Raw genomic sequence first — 24556 nt, 5'->3', positions numbered from 1 at the left:
TTTCATCTTTAAAAAACACTTTAATTTCTTGTGGGGGGGAAGACCAGAAATGTAATGCTGACGTCTCTGGAATGTCTTCTACAAAAGGATTTTCAATGAAATGTAGTTTCTCTTGTAAAACAAATTAGATTTCACATACATAGAAATACAGCAAATTATTATTTCTAAGACAACAATTGAAAATACATTAACTTGCAGTATTTTGTCAGATTGTTAGTTAAAATATAAAATATAGTATACATATCCATAAATATAAAACAGCTAGTCAAAAATTCCCGATTCCGGTTTGTTTGTTTTTTCCATTTAGGTTTGCTACTGAAGTACATAATATACAAAACGATTTAATACACTTTCAACTTAACAGGTTTTTCCTAAAAGAAAAAATCTAAACTTTTAATCAAAGAGAGAAACAAATCTTTTCATTTTCATACAGCAAACGTTTCCATTGAGTTACACATTTGGAGACGAGGGTAAGGCAGACAGGTAATAGGCACGAGTGACTGGTCGTTTGGGGCTTTAAGGGGCCGTGATATGAGATTTCAAGTATCAATGCTAATCTGAGAAAGGGGTAACAATGATTTTCAATCAATAAATTTCACTGACTGGTCAGGTAGTTTGATGAAACCAAGGCAACAGTGATAACTGCTTATAAAAAAAACAAAACAAAAAAAGACAAAAAGAAGTTGCTAGACAAATCTAGACAAACGTTACAGTTCGTGGTTTTGTTTGTGGCTCTGGTGTTTAATGGGCTCGTGATGGAGCCGAACACTGAGGCTTTGGCGAGGGGACGGGGACGGGGATGTAGTTTTGGATTTGGGGCGCAGGCGCAATTTGTTTAGCAATATCAGGTGAACTTTGGGGTGGAGTTTTTTGGGTTTTAAGGTGCAAGGTTTTAGGGTGGAGAATGGGGGAGGGGTGTGGGTTGAGTTTCAAGAATGAGGTTTGGATCAGAGTTTGGGTTTGGGTGGAGTTTTGGAGTGGGGTTTTAGGTGGAGCTATGGAGCAGGGCTTGATTTTACATGAAGGTTTAGGCGGAGTTTTGGGGCAGGGTCTGAATTTGGGCGGAGTTTTGGGGCATGATTTGGATTTGGGTGGAGTTCTGGGGCAGGGTCTGGATTTGGGTGGAGTTTTGGAGCAGGGTTGGGGGTGAGGTGCTGATTGTGCAGGTCAGCCAGTCTGGGCAGAGCCGCTGATGTCCACTGATCTGGGCGCTGTGGCTCTGTTCAGAGGTGTGGAGTGGGAAAGGTCCAAATGGGGACCGGCAGCCGGAAGGGGTGGGGAGTTGGCACTGCGGGCACATGCCGGCACAGCGCTGGCACGGCATTTCCGCTGCTAACGGCTGCACTTCATGGCCTCCTTGGCAGCAAGTATAAGTGGAGTGAGGCTGGACAGAGGCTTGGCTAGTTTCAGGAAAGGATGCTGCAAAGAAGTGGAGATTATTAGTTTCATTATAACATCTGAGTTTTACATGAGAAACTTATTTATTAAACGTCCTGCACGCTTTGAAAAACTGATTAGTCCTCACCTGCAGGAGCTCCAGCACTGGTTCAGTAAGGTTGTGCTTGGAGCTCCAGCACTGGGTTCAGTAAGGTTGTGCTTGGAGCTCCAGCACTGGGTTCAGTAAGGTTGTGCTTGGAGCTCCAGCACTGGGTTCAGTAAGGTTGTGCTTGGAGCTCCAGCACTGGGTTCAGTAAGGTTGTGCTTGGAGCTCCAGCACTGGGTTCAGTAAGGTTGTGCTTGGAGCTCCAGCACTGGGTTCAGTAAGGTTGTGCTTGGAGCTCCAGCACTGGGTTCAGTAAGGTTGTGCTTGGAGCTCCAGCACTGGGTTCAGTAAGGTTGTGCTTGGAGCTCCAGCACTGGGTTCAGTAAGGTTGTGCTTGGAGCTTCAGCACTGGGTTCAGTAAGGTTGTGCTTGGAGCTTCAGCACTGGGTTCAGTAAGGTTGTGCTTGGAGCAGAAGCCCCAGGACTTTCAGTTTCAGTAAGGTACTTATTAGTCTTCACCTGCAGGAGCTCCAGCATCAGTTAACGTTAACAGGGGCTCACCTGTAGGAGCTCTTTACTGCCACCTCTTTTCTCCACGTCCATCTCCAAGCAGCGGTTCAGGAAGTCTCTGAAAACTGGGGAAAGTTTCTCCGGGTTCTGCAGCTCAGGAGTGCCGTTAGTGGCAATGAGGTACAATGCCTGGAGAACAAACGCAAGCAGGAGTTCTGCTTTAATTATGAGGAATTATAATTTGACTTCTAGTGCAGTTTTACAACTTTCCAAATAAAAATTGTGTGATTAAGGTTGGGTTGTGTGTCAAAAACAACGATCCTTTAAGAAATACATTTACTTTGTGGAGTGTTAATCCGTTGTTGTATCATCACTGTCTGCTTCTGCATTACTGTCTAATTCTAAAACTCAGATGATGTACAGCGATACATCAGTGCTGCATCATGATAACGATGATGAATCGCACCATCCTGACGATGTCCTGACAAATAACGTGAACGTGCTTGTGCAGAGAGCAGGTGCAGGAGTGTGAAAGCTCACCCTCAGAGGATTCTCGTTGAGATACGGAGGTTCTCCCTCCACCATCTCTATGGCCATGATGCCCAGGGACCAGATGTCCACTTTGGGACCATAAGCTTTACGCGTGACCACTTCAGGGGCCATCCAGTAGGGGGTGCCCACCATGGTGCTGCGTTTACTCTGCTCTGGAGTGATCTGAGCGCAGAAGCCGAAATCCGCTACACAGCAGGAAGGACAAAACACAGAATCCGAACAGTCACACACAGCGTCTCGCATCTATAGACTTTTCTGGAAAAGTGGAGACCTTCTGTACAATGCAATAAAAACAAGAATCTCTGATTTGTTAATTGTCTTGAATCTTTATTTATCCTACAAGAACGTAAATATGAACAAATTTTAAATTTGACGCCTGTAACACTCAAAAGAAGTTGGGACAGATGCAAATTAAGAGTGATAAGTTTACTGAATATTCAAGCTACACCGTTTTAAAACGTTAAACAATAAGCAGGTGACCTGGTAACCGGAATCATCACTGGGTCTAAATGGCACGTCCACCAAAGGCTCAGTCTTTGCCAGCAAAGATGGTTCATGGCTCAGCATTTCTCAAAAGAACTGAGGTCTTTCACCATCTACGCTGCAGAAAGTTGTGAAAAGATTCAGGAAATCTGGAGAAATCTCAGTCGGCTCAGGCCAAGGCAGGAAACCACCGCTGAATGTGTGTGAACTCCATTCCAATATTTCGAGCGAGTTTCAGGCATTAAATTTTAAATTTGTTTGCATTTACAAAATACAATTAATTTGGTCAGTGAAAACATTAGATAATCTTTTGTCAGTTAAATAAAGATTCGAGAGAAGTAACAAATCACAAAAAAAAAAGAAGTAAAAAATCAAAAAGTACATTAAAACCATTGATCCACATAGTAGAAATTCAATTGTACTTTTAAAAAAAAACAAATACCCATTTTTAAATTTTTTTCTTTTTAAAAAGATGATATGTTCCAGCTCCAGCTCTGATTTTTAATATAATACAGTAAAGGTGACTATAATGGCGCAGATATATATAATAGCAGTAGAGCAGCTAAACAGTTTCACGCTGAAGCAGCTGATTTTACAGTAGAAGGTGGAACTCACTCAGTTTGACGGACCCGTCCATGCCCAGCAGCACGTTGTCACTCTTGATGTCTCGGTGGATGACCTGGTTAGCGTGCAGGAACTCCAGAGCCTGCAAGCACTGAGGAAGAGCCAGACAGGAAAAGAGTCAGTAACCGTGAAAGCCAGAGGCACCAGACCACCACTGAGCGCCGCTCTGCAAACAACTTACGAAGTCCCTAGTGTTCGCCAGCTGTAGGACACGTCAGCAGCTTCTGGCTTACATGTGAACAAAAAGCTATCCGTTCTTCTGTTGGTAATGTACGATTTTATCAGGCTTACTGAGCGTGAACCTCCGTTTTATTGGCTCTGTTAATCGAATGGGGTCAAAGGGAAGGACAGCAGGATTACAGCGGAGCAGTGCGAGGTGGTAAAGGTGCGGTACCTCTCTGCACACGGCAGCGATTTGGGCCTCGTCCATACACGTTTCTGTCACCACGTCCGTCAGAGAACCTCCAGCTAAATACTCCATCACCACAAACAACTCCTCACCAACCAGGAAACTGCACGCACACACACACACACACACACACACACACACACACACACACACACACACTCATTACTCCCAAAATTATGAAATACTGGTAAACAATTAAAATACACACAATGACATTAAAATAATAAACAATATAAAACAATGAACACGCAGAGTGACACCCTTTAGTGGACACACAGAAATGTACTGCTGAGCTGACCTGTCTAAGAAGTTAACGATGTTGGGGTTTTTGAGTTCCTTCATCACCAAAATCTCATTAATGATCAGCTCCTTCTTCGGCTGCTTCTGCAGGTTAATCTGCTTTATGGCCACCTAAACACACAACAAGAATGATAAATAACAATATTAAACAATATAAAAATATCATAATACAAATAATTATACTATGGAAATGGATGATTCAGCTCACCTCTTGCCCTGTGGCAACATCGATGGCAGTAAACACAGTACCAGATGCTCTGCAGAGAGATTACCAAAAGATGGTAAACGAGATGCTTAAAAGGTTTCACACAAGCCTTTTCACAGTTTTTCAATACTTTGTTTGTGCTGATCAAATTGTGCAGCCTTTAAAGACGTTTTGGCTGCGTGTGCTTTATATGAAGCAGGCAATTTTGAACACATTGAGGTCGTTCAGGTAGAAACAAACAGCACTGAAAACTAAACAGACAAAAGCCGGCGCAGACACACTCACCCCTGTCCAATCTTCTCGTATCGCGTGTATTTTTTCTTAGGGTCTCCGATACTCACTATCGTTCCTAAAAGAAAACAAAATGTGAAAATAAAACCCGCTTCCCTTTAGATCAGGAACCATCACCACAGCAGAACCTGCTCAGAAAGAGCCGTACTCAGTTTCTCCATGATCTCCTCATCAGTCATCTTGCCCTTGCCCTTCTTCTGCCGGTCTGCAGCTCTGGAGGTGTCCGAGTCCCCGCTGGCAGCGGGTGGGGGCAGGGGGTCTATCATGGAGGGACGAGTCAGGATCTGGAACAATCACCATCGTTACTATAATCACTACATCCCCACCACCACCTCACCATCATTACTATAATCACTACATCCTCACCACCACATCACCATCAATACTATAAATCACTACATCCTCACCACCACATCACCATCATTACTATAATCACTACATCCTCACCACCACATCACCATCAATACTATAATCACTACATCCTCACCACCACATCACCATCATTACTATAATCACTACATCCTCACCACCACATCACCATCAATACTATAATCACTACATCCTCACCACCACATCACCATCAATACTATAAATCACTACATCCTCACCACATCACCATCAATACTATAAATCACTACATCCTCACCACCACATCACCATCATTACTATAATCACTACATCCTCACCACCACATCACCATCAATACTATAATCACTACATCCTCACCACCACATCACCATCAATACTATAAATCACTACATCCTCACCACATCACCATCAATACTATAAATCACTACATCCTCACCACCACATCACCATCAATACTATAATCACTACATCCTCACCACCACATCACCATCAATACTATAATCACTACATCCCCACCACCACATCACCATCATTACTATAAATCACTACATCCTCACCACCACATCACCATCATTACTATAATCACTACATCCTCACCACCACATCATCATCATTACTATAATCACTACATCCTCACCACCACATCATTACTATGATGATCACTACGCCATCAACACCATGATCACCATTATTACTATGACAACTATCATCATTTCTATGATCATCATCACTATCATTACTACCATCATTACTCTGACAACCATCATTACTATGAACACCACCACAATTTCTATAATCACTACATCACTGCCATGATAACCATCAGTGCTACTTTAACCATCATCATTACTATGAACACCATCACTATCATTAACGTAATAACCAATATCATTACTACCATCATCACTATCAGCAGGATCACGATTGCCATCACCATAATGTGTGACAACCATCATGACATCACCACCATCACCATGATAACCACTATTACTGTGATAACCATCATATCACTACCATGATCACCATCATTACTGTTATAACCATAATCAAAATCATTGTCACTGTAATAACCCGTGTTACATCATAATCATTACAATGATCGCCGCCACCATTCCCATCACCAGCACAATCAGCATCACCATAATCAGCATCATTACCATCACCACCATGACCATCAACCCTATTAATATTACTATCATCACCATCACCACTCCTATCATTACCATCAATATCATTATTATTATCAGCATCACCATCATTATATTCTCCATCATCCTTTCGGTCATGACCATCAACACTAACACTACATCACATCCGCGTGCGCATGCGGGGGCGCCCGGTCCGGTCCTGTGCATGCGCTCGCTCTCTGTGCATGTGGAGACGCCTGGTCTGTGTGGTGATAATAGGCTGCAGACAGATGGAGATGCTCACTCACAGATTTGGTGTGTTCAGGGCGAGGTGCTACTATAGGTGGAGGAGCATCATCATCATCAAGGTCATCAGAGTCCTTGGTACTGGGAGGCAATGGCTCTGAACCTTTCTTCACTGGTGGGGCATCTTTATCTGGAAAATAAATTTTATTTAGATTTAAACCATCTGTAACTGTACCTGACCCTGAAACAGAAAGAAAGTATTTATGAGTAGAGAGAGAGGGAGAGACAGACAGAGAGAGAGAGAGAGAGAGAGAGAGAGAGAGAGAGAGAGAGAGAGAGAGAGAGAGAGAGATGAAGGGAGAACACAGTTAAAGGGTATTTATTGTAAATCTCTGACTGGGTGGTGTTTACCGTTTAAAGCTGTGATATTTACCTGTAAAGCTGATGTCTTTCTTTTGTGTTTATCTAAAAACCGAGGTATCCATCTGTAAAGCTGAGGTATGTACTTGTAAATTTATGGCTGTCTTGTTTATCTGTAAAGCTGAGGTACGTACCTGTACCTCCACCCACAGTGTCGGCTCTGGAACCAAACTCCTTGATAGGGGTTGGTCCCTCTCCTACTTGGGGGTTGCACAGGGTGAGAGGCGCCAGCCGGGAGTGGGGATACTCACGAGTCCCTGGCTGGCGGCCGTGCAGTTGGAATTTGTCCCAGTGGACGAGAGGGTTGCCTCAATATGAATTAAAATCACAGAAAGGAAAACTCTGACTGTTGTGCGTGCCTATGCACCAAACAACAGGTCAGAGTACTCGGCCTTCTTGGAGCGAATGGGCGGGGTTCTGGAAAGGGTCCCGCCTACAGACTCCATAGTCTTGCTGAGGGACTTCAATGCTCATGAGCTCCTTGGGTCAGAGGTCAATGATAGACTTTGTTGTCATTTCATCTGACTTGGGACCATATTTTCTGGACACTCTGGTAAAGAGAGGTGCTGAGCTGTCAACTGATCACCATCTGGTCGTGAGTTGGATCAGATGGCAAAGAAAACTGATGTTCAGACCTGGTAGGCCCAAACGAATAGTGAGGGTGTGCTGGGAACGACAGTCAGAGGCCCCTGTTCGGAATGATTTCAACTTCCACCACCAGGAGAACTTCTCATGCCCTGGGAGAGGTAGGGGACATGGAGTCTTAAATGGACCCTGTTCAAAACCTCCATTGTGGAAGCTGCCAGGCATAGCTGTAGCCAAAATCTTGTGGGTGCCTGTCGGTGCAGTAACCCAAGAACCCCCTGGTGGACACTAGTGGTGAGGCAGGCCGTCAAGCTGAAGAAAGAGGCTTTTAGGGACTGGATGACCCGAAGGACTCCCAGCTCAGCAGAGAGGTACTGACAGCTACAACGGTGGCAGAAGCAAAATCCAGGGCGTGGGAGGAATTTGGCAAAGCCATGGAAAAAAGACTTTCATTTGGCTTCAAGGAGGTTCTGGACAACTGTCTGGCGACTCAGGAGTTGTCGTGGTGGCTGCGCCCAAGCTGTATTCGGCAAGGGTGGAGAAACTCTGACTTCAAATGAGGATACTGTCGGTCGGTGGAAGGAGCACTTTGAGGAACTTCTTAATCTTGGAGACATGCCTCCCTCACAGGAGTCAGGGCCAGAGGCCTCTGGTGTGTCAAGCTCCATTTCCCTGTTGGAGGTCACTGAGGTAGTTGGCACCCTCTTCAGTGGCAAGACACCGGGGGTGGATGAGATTTGTCCAGAGATGCTTAAAGCTCTGGATTTTGTGGGGTTGTCGTGGCTGATGCCTCTACAATATTGCATGGACCTCAGGAACAGTACCCTTGGACAGGCAGACTGGAGTGGTGGTCCCCAGTTTTAAAAAAGGGGACCGGAGGGTGTGTGCCAACTATCGGGGTATCACACTGCTCAGCCTCCCTGGGAAAGTCTCTGCCAAGGTGCTGGAAAGGAGAGTCCGTCCAATAGTTGAACCTCAGATTGAGGAGGAACAATGCAGATTCCGTCCCTGCCGTGGAACAATGGACCAGCTTTTCACCCTCTCACAGATTGTTGAGGGGGCATGGGAGTTTGCCAACCCAGTCTACATGTGTTTTGTGGATTTGGAGAAGGCTTATGACCGGGTTCCCCGAGATATCTTGTGGCAGGTCCTCCGGGAATATGGGGTACTGCGGCCACTACTCCGGGCCATTCGATCTCTGTACTCCGAGAGTGAGAGCTGCGTTTGTATACTCGGCATTATGTCGGACCCTTTCAGTATTAGCATTGGGCTCCGGCAGGGTTATGCTCTGTCTCCACTCCTGTTCATGATATTCACGGACAGGGTGTCAAGGCGTGGCCAAGGTCAGGAGGCCATTATGTGTGGAGGCCAGAGGGTGGCATCTCTACTGTTTGCAGACGATTTTGTTCTTTTGGCTGAATCACATGGATGCCTCCAGCGCTCACTGAAGCAGTTGGTATGCGGATCATCGAGTCCCTGGTCTTAGCCCGGAAAAGGATGGCATGCCCACTCCAGGTAAGGGGGAGGGGACTTGCCCGAGGTGAAGGAGTTTAAGTAGCTTGGGGTCTTGTTCATGAGTGATGGGAAGAGGGACAGGCGGCAGCAGTAATGCGGTCACTGTCCCGGACTGTGGTGGGTGAAGAGGAGCTGAGCCATAAGATAAAGCTCTCTGTTTACCGGTCAGTCTACATCCCGACCCTCACCTATGGTCATGAGCTGTGTGCAAGAGTGAGGAGCTCGGCCATCCCCTGTACGCCTCCCGGTGGGGGTGTACCAGGCCTACCAGTATAAGGCTCCGGGGTCGTCCTAGGACCCGCTGGAGGGATTACATCTCCAAATTGGCCTGGGAGCAGCTTGAGGTCCCCGGGAATGAGCTGGAGGAAGTTGCAAGGGACAGGGTCATCTGGGATTCTCTGCTCTTCCAACTGCTACCGCGACCCTATCTGGATTAAGCGGTCAAAGACGATGATGATGATGATGATGATGATGATGATGATGATGATGTTTATCAGTAAAGCTGAGGTACGTACCTGTAAATTTAAGGCTGTGTTGTTTATCTGTAAAACTGAGGGGTTTTTTTTTTACACAATATTTTCCTGTGAAGCTAAGGTTTGCACCTGTAAATTTGAGGCCGTTTAAAGCCGAGGTATTTCTGTGGTATTTACCTGTAAAGCAGAGGTATTTCTGTGGTATTTACCTGTAAAGCTGAGGTATTTCTGTGGTATTTACCTGTGAAGTGGATGTACGTACCTGTGAAGCTGAGGTATTTACCTGTAAAGCTGAGGTATTTCTGTAGTATTTACCTGTGAAGCTGAGGTATTTCTGTGGTATTTACCTGTAAAGCAGAGGTATTTCTGTGGTATTTACCTGTGAAGTGGATGTACGTACCTGTAAAGCCAAGGTATTTCTGTGGTATTTACCTGTAAAGCTGAGGCATTTCTGTGGTATTTACCTGTGAAGTGGATGTAAGTACCTGTAAAGCTGAGGTATTTGTGGTATTTACCTGTGAAGTGGATGTACGTACCTGTAAAGCTGAGGTATTTCTGTGGTATTTACCTGTGAAGTGGATGTACGTACCTGTAAAGCTGAGGTATTTCTGTGGTATTTACCTGTGAAGTGGATGTAAGTACCTGTAAAGCTGAGGTATTTCTGTGGTATTTACCTGTGAAGTGGATGTATGTACCTGTAAAGCTGAGGTATTTGTGGTATTTACCTGTGAAGTGGATGTACGTACCTGTAAAGCTGAGGTATTTCTGCTTGCCATTGCCCGTTGAATCGTAGAATTTGAGGACATCCAGCACAGCCTGAGGATTCTTCTTCTGCTCAGATTTGGTGATGTTGGAGGTCTGCAGGAGTCGAGCCCACTGCTCCGGCATACCCTGCATAAACAAACAGAGGAACAGAGAATATGATACATCAGATACGGTACAGACATGCTAATCACTGCATATGCTAAAAAGCCTCAAATCATCAAAACAGATAATAAAGCTAAAAATTCATCACCCTGAGAAGTTCAGGGCAGAACGCTAAGAGTTATGATCACATGGTCTGTTAGTCTTGCTGGGCAAGATGTCTGCCTTCCGCAAGCTTAACAATGCCTCCAGGGTGATGTGACCTTGAGTGGACAGCACTAAGCACAGGTGTGAATTGGATACAGCGTGTCTTTGATCTCATCACTCAAACCACCTTCGGAGGCGGTCAGAGACACATATGACCACAAGCGTGTCGATTCATCCTCGACAGCGACATCTCAACATCTCCAACAAGCTGCTACAGACACACTGCTGGAACCAGTCTGAACTGGAGCTTTAGTGGATTAGGCTTTGGTTAGGGTCAAGATTAGGACTAGGCCCAAGTTGACAGCTAGGATTAGGTTTTGGCTTGAGGTTAAGGTTAGGTTTAAGACCAGGATGAGGTCAGTATTGGGTTTCAGGGTAACGGAAGTACCGCATAAAGTCTGCTTTATATAACATATCAATACATCTACCTACTGTAACGTATCAACAGAACATCTGTGAGATTTTTACTTCAGTTTATTCAGAAGCCTCACTGATACGATGTGTTACTGATTATCTGTTAAGAGTTTATTCAATATCTATAAAGGACCACTCAAAATAAAGTGCTACAGAGTAAAGCTGGCGGAGAGGGGAGGGGCTTATTCTGTGGACACACACTCACAAATGACTGGGCTTTTTATCTGAACAGCTTATAAACGGTTTAATACGAGACATAGAGAGGAAAGAAAGACCGAATGTTCGTCTCACTCACGGTGAACTCTCCTGTAACAGCATCGAAACCGACGTGAATGGTGTGTTCAAAGTCAGACGGAGGAGAAATCTCAGGCCGTTCTTTATCCTTATCCTTCTTTCTTCCTCCTGAGAGAGAGACAGAGAGAGAGAGAGAGAGAGAGAGAGAGAGAGAGAGAGAGAGAGAGACCAATCAAACGTTAAACCTGTAAAATGTAATTACAGACAGACTTTATAAAGTGCTGTAGACGTTACAGATACACGGAGAGTCTGACCGAGGTCGTATTTCTGTACTGCTGACTGGCACACCAGCACGCGGGTTAAACATAAAGGGATGCATAGATACGAACTGTTTACAATCAGTCACGTTTAGGGAAAACAGAAACGCTACTGTAAAAACTACACATACGAACGCTATTATAAAAAATCCGCATTATTATTGTAAAAACATGCCAACGTTAGCGTGAGCACGCCGCGTGCGCCCAACGTTAGCGTGAGCACGCCGCGTGCGCCCAACGTTAGCGTGAGCACGCCGCGTGCGCCCAATGTTATTACTAACGCTTAGTGGACACTGAAAGTGACAACACCATAAAGAGAGTGTGACCTCTGCCCTGCGATGGACTGGCGACCAAGGTGTATCCTGCCTTCCGCCCGATGACTGCGGGGATCGGCTCCACCACCCCCCGCGACCCTGAGGGCAAAGCCGCGTGGGTGGGTGTGGGTGTGGGTGTGGGTGTGTGTGTGTGTGTGTGTGTGTGTGTGTGTGTGTGTGAGAGAGAGACCTCTGACCTTTCTCAGAGAAGATGGAGATGATTTTGTTGCGAGAGGGCTTCTTCTCCTCGGGTACGGAGGGGAGGGGCTTCGAGCTGTGATTGGTTGGAACTCCATCTTTACTGCCTGTGCTGCTCATCCTGACTGGGGGGGCGGGGGGCTTATCCTCCAGCTCACCGTTATCAGACATGACAGGGAAACACACGCAGACGAACGGAGCTACCGCGCTTCACTCACCGACCTGCAGGGGGAGACAAACAGCAGCTCAGGAAAACCGTTTGATTTACTGTAATGAGGACAGAGTGTCAGTTTCGCCCTCAGCCTGAAATCAGACACACCGCGGGGGGGGGTGAGAAGCATCAGATCAAATCGTACACTCTACTTTCATCGCTCGGCCAGAAATCTCTTCCACGTGGTCACGCTGCAACCAGCCACATCACCAAACATGGTAAAATCCTGTCTCACCTCAGCAACATCAACACATCAGTGAGACGCGGCGTGACCTCAGCGCCGCCGCAGACACTTCCTGTTCCGCTGCACATGCAGCGCAGGCAAAGCTGCTGTCTGACCAGAAAATCTCACAGCGTCACTGCGTCTGCACCAATAACACCGCCAGCTGATCTCGGCAGCAGCCTGACTAATCACGACAACAGAACTGGACTAAACATAAAGATTCAGATTAACGACACAAACCCTGAACAACCAGATTACTGAGATAATCCACACGCAGGGCCGGGACACGCAGGGCCGGGACACGCAGGGCCGGGACACGCAGGGCCGGGACACGCAGGGCCGGGACACGCAGGGCCCGGACACGCAGGGCCCGGACACGCAGGGCCCGGACACGCAGGGCCCGGACACGCAGGGCCCGGACACGCAGGGCCCGGACACGCAGGGCCGAGTTAAACAGGACCAGGATAAACAACAGCAAGCTAAAAACTGTGGATATACAAAACCACAGCTAAACAACAATGCAGTTTAATAAATCGAGCATCTGATCAAAACCGTTAAACACCGCCTAGTGACTGACTGAACCAGTTACTGACAATTCGATTTTCCGCGTTATCAGATTTTTAAGTGAATAAACTCACGCCACTATAATTCTAATAAACTAAACATTATGAATTCCTTTTGGAAGCCTATGAGTTATTATAGTATAAGCGGTCAGCTAATCGGTGCCCATGCAGACGGTGCACTGAGTAACTGAGGAGCTGCTGCCCTGCTCAGCGTCGCTGCACTGCCGCTCTGTGAAGCTCTGTTCACACCAGCTGCTCTGAAATGGTCGATTACTCTGCAGGTATTGTGAAAGTGCTGCAGGCTGGAACGGGCAGATCCGCTTCCTCCAAAACACAAACACAGAAGAAAAAGTGAAGACCATGAAAGCACTCAGTCAGGTCAGTGTGGTTTCACTGATACACACCAAAATAACACAAACAAGCCAGAATAAACAAACAAGAACAAACATAAACCCCTAAATACACACCAACACACAGAACAGCCACACTGCAGCTACTGGACCTGGGGATCTGCAATCATTTTCCAACATTCCCCCACAAGTCAGAGTGAGGGGTAATCAGAGGTTCAGAGGGTTTGGTGTGAAGTGGTTCAGACGTCTTTACAGTGGTGGTGATGGGAACCAGGCGTCGCCATGACTACAACACAGATATAGACACTTTATGTACCATCCAGAACCTCCAGAGAACCTACACGAGTCTTCTGAGCTTATATGGAATGTTGATGATGGAAAACAATGGAAAATCTGGAATAATGAGTTTTCTTTGGGGACTATTTTGCCGCACAGCGCCCTGCATGTCTCCCTCCACCATGAATGGAGTTGAAGTTCTCTAAACTCCCATAAAACAGCGTCTCAGTCATCAGGCAGTGAATTCAGAACCAGTTCATGTAGGAACTTTCTGTAGGAGCTTTTAGAGGGACGTCTGGTTCCTATCACCACCACTGGGAGGAGCTTTTAGAGGGGGACGTCTGGTTCCCATCACCACCACTGTGAGCAGCTCTGACTCGGTAAGATTATCTAGAACAGAGTGTTTCACACCAAACCGCTCAGAACCGCTCTGTTTACATCTTAATTACATATAAAATATATGTTAATTGTGTAGAGATCCCTTTTAAAATGTCTCCATATAAAAGCTGGATGATGATCATGATGATGATGTTGTTGAGTGGACACAGCAGAGTCCACAGCACCACCTCCGTGCATAGAGCCCAATTCACGTACAGCGTTCTGTTAGGTTCTGATTCAGTTCGGCTGGCAGTGCTGGACTCTCAGTCGTGTCCAAGCTCATGAGAACTTCAGGCCACATACAGAAGATAAGTTTTAACATCACACAAACACCAAGCAGGATCTCCCTGGGACTTTAACAAATGGAGAGAAGCTTCAAGAAAATATTTACTTTTTTCTTTGGCCAGTAAGTACCTTCAGACGTTAACATACCTGTAAACGCACGGAGGGAATAAAACGCAAAACACGCCAACAAAAACAAACAAACGCCCTGTAATCAGATTTCATGGTGGTTCTGATGGTCAGTCTGCAAACCTCCCCTATAGAGTTGATGCTAATGTGGCACTGTGTTCACCAAAGATCAAGACCGTTAAGAGATTTAGGTGAAAAGTTGGTATTTGTTCCTTTTCATAACCGAATGTTTTAAAACAGAGCAGCAGAATAGAAGCCTGGAGGCGAGGCAGGGCGAGGCGAGGCGGGGTGTGTGGAGTCAGTACAGCTCAGAACAGATCATTTCAGTGGATTATGGTTCTGTTCCCTGCTAAAGGCGCTGAGATGTACTCTTCCTCCAACATACCACCTCCCCTCCTACAACAGACACCAACCACAAAACCCCACAAATCCAGATTTTAAAGACATCTCAAAGCCAGTTTCCGGTCCTAGATTTTAAAGTGGCAACAAAACTGAGAACCGTCTGTCTAACGACCACACGTTTCAACTGTTTAAACAAATACAAACATTATCTGATTATCTAGAACCCTGTGCTGTTACTGATGCTGTAGAACAGTAACACACAGAAAACACCTCAAACACTGAGCTAAGCAAAAAGAAGGCAGAGAGAGTGAAGGTCCGTCTCCGTGGAGACCGCTCACCCCGTGGGCCGGCACCAGGAGCGGTGCGAAGCCCGGTGGTCCCGACTGGAGCGCGTGGGGGGGCACGACGTGGAGTGTGTCCAGTGCACAGTGCGAGTGCGGTGTTAGCTCCGTCGTGAACGAACACACACACACACACACACACACACAGACAAGTTCACACACGCAGCTTCATTCCATACACACCCACCCCGCCCGGCGCCCCGGGGGTCTGACAAACGCTGAGGAGGAACTTCTTCAGTGGAGATCCAGGAGTGTTAGAGCTGGATCTTCAGCTCAGAACATTAAACTACGACTCAGCAAACAAAAACAGATTAAAACTCACTGCTAACTTCTGCTAGCGCCCCTATGGGATTTCTTATGGTATGTTAGCGCAAAGCTAAGGCACATGGTCGATGTGTCATCATCTCACTAACGACAGACTTCAGCTGCTTTTCCAGAAGAGCTGAACGGATGAGCCGTGCGAAGCTCCGAGTGGAGCACGAGGCCGTGAAGCGAGCCGGGTTTAACCCCGCCGCCTCCCGCCGGCCGTCGGCAGCGGCAGCACCGCTTCCTTCACGCCAGTGTGCAGAACCAGGGCTTCTGTGATCGACTGAGTTTCCTGTCACCGTGTAAAACAGGCTCTGTGACTTTCTGAGCTCGTTAAGAGCTTTTTATTGATTATTGATCAGTGATGATTAAACACGACTGATGTGCGACTTGGAGCACTTGCAAAAGTATTCACCCCCCTCAGCGGACTCTGACTCCTCTGGATTACCGACGACACGTTTTCAGCATTTACACCTAAAACCTGTGAATTGACTGACGCAGCTGGAAAAATGAAAAACCGCCATCCGAAGCTTCAAACGCAGGGATTTATATTCAGAATTTCCCACTGACCTGCAGCAAATCCCCCTCATCGGGACTGCCGTGCAGTCAGAGTTCTTTGAGTCACGATTCACTCAGGAAAGCAGGAAACGCACCACGATGACGATAAAACGTCTAATCAGCCGCCGTCACCAGCCGCTCCGAAAAGCCGAGCTGCGCACGGTCAACGCTCATTACAGGGTTAATCGACGCTAAACTTCCTTCGGGATCAGTAAAGCATCTATCTGAACAGCATTCCTCAGCCGTTTTTGTTCTCGAGTCCAGTAACGACTCATTGTCAGGGTGTGAAAACAGTGACCGGCAGGAACCGGCCGGCTCTATACGGGACTGCGCTCGTGTGTTGGTGAAACTGACGGAACGGATCCGCGCGTTTCTGTGTGGAACAGAGAAAGCCGGCCTTTAAAGGGTTCACGGTCCCGGGCTGACGGTGACGGAGCGGATCACTCAGGGAGCAGAGAGTTCCGCTCAGAGACGGAAAATCCTGGAAGAAGAGGAGCTTTTTTAACTTCCCCTCACAGAGAGGAATCCACATGCAGAGCGCCAGCTCAGCAGAGTTCCAGAGAGGATTTCTCCGAGGAAGAGCCTGGAATCAAGCCCCAACTCGTCCGCCCGCAACCCCCAATCCCACAATCCCCAGCTTTACAGATGGGCTGGGCTCTCCCGCACACACAAACACAGCCGACTCATCAGGAACAATCCTACAGTCCTCTAACCGCTCCCTCTCCGTCTGTCTCCCTCTCCGTCTCTGTCTGTCTCCCTCTCCCTGCCTCACCCTCTCTGTCTGTCTCCCTCTCCCTGCCTCACCCTCTCCGTCTGTCTCCCTCTCCGTCTCTGTCTGTCTCCCTCTCCCTGCCTCACCCTCTCCGTCTGTCTCCCTCTCCGTCTCTGTCTGTCTCCCTCTCCCTGCCTCACCCGCTCGGTCTGTCTCCCTCTCCGTCTCTGTCTGTCTCCCTCTCCCTGCCTCACCCTCTCGGTCTGTCTCCCTCTCCCTGCCTCTCCCTCTCTCCGTCTGTCTCCCTCTCCCTCTCCCTCTCTCCGTCTGTCTCCCTCTCCCCCTCTCCCTCCGTCTGTCTCCCTCTCCCTCCGTCTGTCTCTCTTGCACTAGGCATACTCCCGCAACCTCTCTCGCACAACCATGGACACTCTCGCACCCTCTCACGCACTCCACACCCTACAGCAGCTCACTCCCGCACCCTCTCACGCACTCCACACCCTACAGCAGCTCACTCCCGCACCCTCTCACGCACTCCACACCCTACAGCAGCTCACTCCCGCACCCTCTCACGCACTCCACACCCTACAGCAGCTCACTCCCGCACCCTCTCACGCACTCCACACCCTACAGCAGCTCACTCCCGCACCCTCTCACGCACTCCACACCCTACAGCAGCTCACTCCCGCACCCTCTCACGCACTCCACACCCTACAGCAGCTCACTCCCGCACCCTCTCACGCACTCCACACCCTACAGCAGCTCACTCCCGCACTCCACACCCTACAGCAGCTCACTCCCGCACCCTCTCACGCACTCCACACCCTACAGCAGCTCACTCCCGCACCCTCTCACGCACTCCACACCCTACAGCAGCTCACTCCCGCACCCTCTCACGCACTCCACACCCTACAGCAGCTCACTCCCGCACCCTCTCACGCACTCCACACCCTACAGCAGCTCACTCCCGCACCCTCTCACGCACTCCACACCCTACAGCAGCTCACTCCCGCACCCTCTCACGCACTCCACACCCTACAGCAGCTCACTCCCGCACCCTCTCACGCACTCCACACCCTACAGCAGCTCACTCCCGCACTCCACACCCTACAGCAGCTCACTCCCGCACCCTCTCACGCACTCCACACCCTACAGCAGCTCACTCCCGCACTCCACACACTACAGCAGCTCACTCACGCACTCCACACCCTACAGCAGCTCACTCACGCACTCCACACCCTACAGCAGCTCACTCCCGCACCCTCTCATGCACTCCACACCCTACAGCAGCACACTCCCGCACCCTCTAATGCACTCCACACCCTACAGCAGCACACTCCGGCATCCTCTCACGCACCCCGCACCCTACAGCAGCACACTCACGCACCCTGCACCCTACAGCAGCACACTCCCGCACCCTCTAATGCACTCCACACCCTACAGCAGCTGGGGTGCATGGAGAGATGAATGCAGTGAGGTAGTCAGCGATACCAGAAAACAATCTGGAGACACGTTTCAACAACACAGAGTCAGAACTCCAGACTGGCCTCTAAAGAAGGTGAAGGTGCCTGATGGTCTAATCCATCAACCTGCAGGCGGTTCAGGGAGGATCTGAGCCACGTATCTCAGGAGGACAGAGGACGGTTTGCTGAGAGAAACGGCCAGAAACTGAACACAACACTGTAAACAACGAATGACTTCCCAAAAATTGTCCCAAAACTGTAAACACACAGCAGCTTAACTGAAGCACTAACAAAAGAAATAAAGCACTAATAAAAGTAATAAAGCTCTAATACGTATAATACGGCTCTATTAAAACGCATGAATTACTAATGAATAGGACTAAACTTAATAATAATAATAAACTGTAAGGCTGAGCAATCTGGTCAAATTCTAATGATATAATTTGACATTTTCACGCTACCCGAAAAATATATTTAGTGTTTCTGATGTTTAGAAAGAACTTGAACAAACGATCAGTACAGCGACTGTTTCGTTCAGCATCTGCAAAACTGAACCGTGTAAGAAGGAACAGGAGGAGAAATAACAAATAAACAAAAAAATGAACAAATTAATAAACAAAGAAATAAACGAATAAATAAACAAACGGTCACTCAGCTACTAGTCACTACACAGTTCATTCAGTTGCTGTCCGCTGGCCGTTATCATTTACAGGTTCTGTAGTGAGTCGATAAGATCCAGCAGTGCTGAATCATCATATATGCAGAAAACTGGATGGGGATTAAACGCATCAACAATCATAATCCCTTCCTGGATCAGGGCCTTGTCGTGGCAGAAGGGCTTGTGTGGTCTAGGGATCTTCAGAGCCACGTTGTTGGGAGCAATATGCTCCTGGTAGGGTCTCCCAGGGCAAACAGGTCTGGAGTGAAGACCCAGACTAACTCGATCCAAAACTCCATGCACAACGGACACAATCATGCACCCTGCCCGGGAGAGGGTCACCCAGAGCTACCCCTGGAGCCAGGCCTGGGGGTAGCGTTCCTCAGCGACATAACCCGGCTGGGCTCAGTCAGAAGAGGCAACGTGGGGAGACCATGTGGGCCCACCACCCGCAAGGTGCAGCATGGGCGAGCGGTGCAGTGCCGTTTAGGCAGCGAGAGATTGCAGGGAACCCTTGGAGGCCCCTGCAGCAGAAGAGGGAGCCAAGCCATAAAGCACAGCTCTCTGTTTACCAGTCGGTCTACATCCCGACCCTCACCTGTGGTCATGAGCTGTGGGTAATGACCGAAAGAACGAGATCGTGAACACACGAAACGGTGGAAATGAGCCCCTTCGCATGGTGGCAGGCTACACGCTACTTGACAGGATGAGGAGCTTGGCCATCCCTCCCGGGGCTAGAGCCACTACTCCTCAGGATTGAGAGGAGCCAGCTGAGGTGGTTCGGGAATCTGATCCGGATGCCCCCTGGACGCCTCCCGGTGGGGCTGTACCAGGCACGGCCTACCAGGACAAGACCCCGGGGTGGTCCTAGAACCCGCTGGAGGGATTAAATCTCCAAGCTGGCCCGGGAGCGGCTTGGGGTCCCCGGGAATAAGCTGGAGGAAGTTGCGGGGGGGGGGGGGGGGGGGGGGGGCACATCATCAACATGTGTGCAGCACATCATCAACACTACAATACGCGAGTTTTGGTCCATATTATGAACATCATGATATATGATAATCAGTTTGATATACATCATGAATATTATTATATCATGACTTACGATGTAAATTATGAACATTATGGCACATATTTTAGTATATCAATAAAGACAATGGTGCATTAAAGCAATATGGATGTTGTGTGTTTAGACTAAACGTATCTTCATCATCACCATCACCACCATCTCTGTGGTCTCATTTCCTGAGCGAAGGTCTGAGCTCACCTGAGCGAAGGTCTGAGCTGAACTGAGCGAAGGTCTGAGCTGAACTGAGCGAAGGTCTGAGCTGAACTGAGCGAAGGTCTGAGCTGAACTGAGCGAAGGTCTGAGCTCACCTGAGCGAAGGTCTGAGCTGATCTGAGCGAACGTCTGAGCTGATCTGAGCGAACGTCTGAGCTCACCTGAGCGAAGGTCTGAGCTCACCTGAGCGAAGGTCTGAGCTGATCTGAGCGAAGGTCTGAGCTCACCTGAGCGAAGGTCTGAGCTCACCTGAGCGAAGGTCTGAGCTCACCTGAGCGAAGGTCTGAGCTGATCTGTGCGAAGGTCTGAGCTGATCTGTGCGAAGGTCTGAGCTGATCTGAGCGAAGGTCTGAGCTCAATTGAGCGAATGGCTGAGCTGATCTGAGCGAAGGTATGAGCTCACCTGAGCGAAGGTCTGAGCTCACCGTCTGCAGATCAGATATAACACAGACTCATGGTCCCGTCTGCAGCTCCGTTAGCAGAGCGCTAAGATCACATCTTGAAGGAAACATTAAGGAGAAAAAAACCTGAGCCTCCATTTCCCATCGCTCACTTCCTGTCCACATCTGATTGGCCACTGGATAACAGAAGCATTTCCTGTTCCTGAGGGGCCGCTCTGACCGCTCAACCTGACCGAAGAGGCCGAAACAGAGCTGCGCGCTCACGCCTGACGTGAAGCCGTGTGGAGGAACTGTTTACAGGAAGAGAGAGCGGGGTGCTTTGTGTTTCAGCTTCTATAAAAGGAGATCCTCTATGTGGCTTCCTGCCCCGAGAGAAGCTGCTCTGACCCGGCTCCACCACCGGGGAGCGTCCTCCAGAGCCCCAGACCAAACCCGGCCAAGAAGAGAGAGAACGCAGGACCTCCTGGTCTGAAATAGACCAGAACAGGTGAAGGAAAGACCATCATAAAGCACCATCCGATCCCACAGAGCACCATCAAAAACCTAAATACACCATCCGATCCCACAGAGCACCATCAAACACCTAAATACACCATCCGATCCCACAGAGCACCATCAAACACCTAAATACACCATCCGATCCCACAGAGCACCATCAAACACCTAAATACACCATCCGATCCCAGAGCACCATCAAACACCTAAATACACCATCTGATCCAACAGAGCACCATCAAACACCTAAATACACCATCTGATCCAACAGAGCACCATCAAACACCTAAGTACACCATCTGATCCAACAGAGCACCATCAAACACCTAAGTACACCATCTGATCCAACAGAGCACCATCAAACACCTAAGTACACCATCTGATCCAACAGAGCACCATCAAACACCTAAATACACCATCTGATCCCACAGAGCACCATCAAACACCTAAATACACCATCTGATACCAGACCACCATCAAACACCCAAATACACCATCCGATCCCACAGAGCACCATCAAACACCCAAATACACCATCTGATCCCACAGAGCACCATCAAACACCTAAATACACCATCTGATCCCACAGAGCACCATCAAACACCTAAATACACCATCTGATCCCACAGAGCACCATCAAACACCTAAATACACCATCTGATCCCACAGAGCACCATCAAACACCTAAATACACCATCTGATCCCACAGAGCACCATCAAACACCTAAATACACCATCTGATCCCACAGAGCACCATCAAACACCTAAATACACCATCTGATCCATCTGATCTCAGAACATCATAAACGTCCATCTGATCTTACAGACCCCAAAAAGACCACATAACTTGGCTCTGAAAAAGTCGCTCAGATCTCATTAAAGACCGAAACACAGCCAGTGACCCAACACGACTCCGACTCTCCTCACAGAACCTCTCAGACCACCCGGCCACCAGCCCTGCGGACAGTTAGACTGAAAACAATCGTTTCATCTCCAGAACAAACAACACCACCCAAACCACCCAGGCCACGGGGGCTGACCGTCCTCGGACATTCAGGCCCAAGAGTCCGACACACGGCCGCTTCTCCCCGAGCAGCTGAGCTCGGTCTCATACGCGTTCGGCTGATGAGGCAAAATGAAGCTCAGGAAGTTCCTTCATGATATTTATCGCTTTCCTGACAGTCCGAACAGACAAAGTGCCACACGCGCTGTGCTGCACCGAACCCGCACATCCTGCTCTCCTTCCCGCTGAACTGCGGCTGGGAAGCGGCTTTTATCCGGGGTTCGCTCGGGAAGGCCCGCTGTGGAACACCCGGGTCACTGATCCCGACAGAGACGAATAGCCCGCTCTAATCGGAATGCACGGCCAGCTAAGCTTGAGATTCACAGAAATGCGGGTTATTAGGAGCTAATATTCACTATTATTAATTAACTTATCGATTGATTTATTTATACACTCCATTACAACGCCGTGCAGGGCGGAGAGGCACTGAACACCGACGCTAAAGTCTTTCGCTCGAATCTCCCGTTCCACCTTAAATGGAGCAGCAATTATTACAACACCTCAAGCGCCAGAATGGAACTACCGCACCAGTTAAGGTGGAACGGAAAATTCGAACAAGAAGCGGGTAAACAGTCCTTTAGCCCGCTTAACCGTCACCCTCGGCGGGTGCAGCTGACCGCGGACGCGGGGATTAAACCGCGTTAGAGGTTTAAAGCCGCGAATGAACTCTGTTTACTGCTGTTAGCGTTAGCATTAGCCCGAACTCACTCAGCAGCAGACGCTCCGCAGAAGAAAGTCTCCGGGTCTCCGGGTCTCTCCGCCTGGCCGAGCTGAAAACCGGGTCTGGTGAGCGAAACCGGAGCAGCGGTTCTTCAGATCCGAGCAGGTTTTTCACTCTAAGCGCTGCTTTTCCTGCTAAACTCTGCCGCTCAGACTGCGCTGCGATGGCGGAGCGGAACTAGCGACCCGCCCAGCCTGTCTCAGTGAACCCCCTCTACAGAAACACCGGCCGAACCTGCGCCGTTCCGCCGAACCGGGCAGCGCTTGGACGGAAGTCTGAACAGCCGCAGACCGTTTACTTCTCAAGAAGTTTTCAGCAAGATCCTGCCAAACGTCTGCTAACGGTTCCCGTCCATAGGTTCCGCTGGATCCTGCTGCATGATGGGAGTTGTAGTTCCTGGAGTATCCGGGAGTCGTGGCTGAGGCGCAGCCGAAGAACTACAACTCCCATCAGCACACGGCGCTCAAGACTGACGAAGCTGAGGGCCAGAGTTTTACTTCCATGCAGTAATTCGTACGGAGCCCCGGGGGTGACTTTTTTCATTAGGCGTGACCACGAATTAACATACGGAGGCCACATATTACTATATAGAGGCCACGGGTTAATATATTGAGGAGAAGAGTTACTATACTGAGGCCACGAGTTAATATATTGAATATAGGGTTAAGTTTCTCATAACTCATGGCCTCAATGTATTAACGTGTGGCCACTTCTTATTCAAATAAATCACCATGTCACTTTATGGGCTTGTATATTTGAGTACATCATTCTTTAACTGACAGAATTCCTTGTTTTGGATTGTGAGTTTTTTAAATATTCAAGCGCTGAGAGCCGAGCAGGGGGGTTTCATGAATTTGTTATTTTTGTGCCGTTACACCTCTAAAAGCTCCTCACAGTGGTGGTGATGGGAACCAGACGTCCCCCTCTAAAAGCTCCTCACAGTGGTGGTGATAGGAACCAGACGTCCCCCTCTAAAAGCTCCTCACAGTGGTGGTGATGGGAACCAGACGTCCCCCTCTAAAAGCTCCTCACAGTGGTGGTGATGGGAACCAGACGTCCCCCTCTAAAAGCTCCTCACAGTGGTGGTGATAGGAACCAGACGTCCCCCTCTAAAAGCTCCTCACAGTGGTGGTGATGGGAACCAGACGTCCCCCTCTAAAAGCTCCTCACAGTGGTGGTGATAGGAACCAGACGTCCCCCTCTAAAAGCTCCTCACAGTGGTGGTGATAGGAACCAGACGTCCCCCTCTAAAAGCGCCACACAGTGGTGGTGATAGGAACCAGACGTCCCCCTCTAAAAGCGCCACACAGTGGTGGTGATAGGAACCAGACGTCCCCCTCTAAAAGCTCCTCACAGTGGTGGTGATAGGAACCAGGCATCCCCCACTAAAAGCTCCTTACTGGAGTATCAAAAAGCACAAGGTGCGCGATACTCAGGGACATGGCCAAGGTAAGGAAACATAAGATAAATTGTCAAGACTGGACCAAGAAATATCTTAAGACTGATTTTTCTAAGGACTGATGAAATGAGAGTGACTGTTGATGGGCCAGATGGATGGGCCCGAGGCTGGATCAGTAACAGGCAGGGAGCTCCACTCTGACTCAGACGCCAGCAAGCTGGAGGTGGGGTACTGGTATGAGCTGGTATCATCAAAGATGAACTTGT

General features: G+C 48.6%; 1 protein-coding gene across 2 annotated transcripts; it reads right to left on the bottom strand.

Annotated features, from left to right (window-relative positions):
• Positions 1-23275, bottom strand: pak2a (p21 protein (Cdc42/Rac)-activated kinase 2a). Of its 2 annotated transcripts, none has more exons than XM_017682642.2 (14): positions 22879-23275; positions 12140-12362; positions 11373-11479; positions 10339-10483; positions 6662-6789; positions 5006-5141; positions 4852-4915; positions 4570-4618; positions 4360-4472; positions 4047-4164; positions 3644-3743; positions 2534-2730; positions 2045-2182; positions 1-1419 (listed from the first exon to the last, which is right to left on the bottom strand). In XM_017682642.2, the coding sequence occupies exons 2-14, from the start codon at positions 12309-12311 to the stop codon at positions 1333-1335; spliced, it is 1554 nt and encodes a 517-aa protein (XP_017538131.1). In that variant the 5' UTR covers positions 12312-12362; positions 22879-23275; the 3' UTR covers positions 1-1332. The 2 variants fall into 2 exon arrangements, with proteins under 2 accessions (XP_017538131.1, XP_017538132.1); XM_017682643.2 differs by lacking the exon at positions 22879-23275 and adding an exon at positions 15233-15382.
• Between the last annotated feature and the right edge of the window lie 1281 nt (positions 23276-24556).

This window comes from Pygocentrus nattereri, chromosome 2, assembly GCF_015220715.1.
Source record: "Pygocentrus nattereri isolate fPygNat1 chromosome 2, fPygNat1.pri, whole genome shotgun sequence".
In the NCBI taxonomy this organism is placed as follows: Eukaryota; Metazoa; Chordata; class Actinopteri; order Characiformes; family Serrasalmidae; genus Pygocentrus; species Pygocentrus nattereri.
The sequence above is the reverse complement of the archived record's forward strand: the minus strand, read 5'-3'. Positions and strand labels throughout refer to the sequence as shown.

Excerpts from the sequence above, each read along its gene's own strand:
- pak2a (XM_017682642.2), bottom strand. The coding sequence starts at position 12,311 with ATGTCTGATAACGGTGAGCTGGAGGATAAGCCCCCCGCCCCCCCAGTC. Across the intron at positions 10,484-11,372 it reads CTGTTACAGGAGAGTTCACC|GGTATGCCGGAGCAGTGGGC; the intron begins GTGAGTGAGACG and ends TTGTTTATGCAG. Across the intron at positions 1,420-2,044 it reads GCAGTAAAGAGCTCCTACAG|CATCCTTTCCTGAAACTAGC; the intron begins GTGAGCCCCTGT and ends ACTTCTTTGCAG.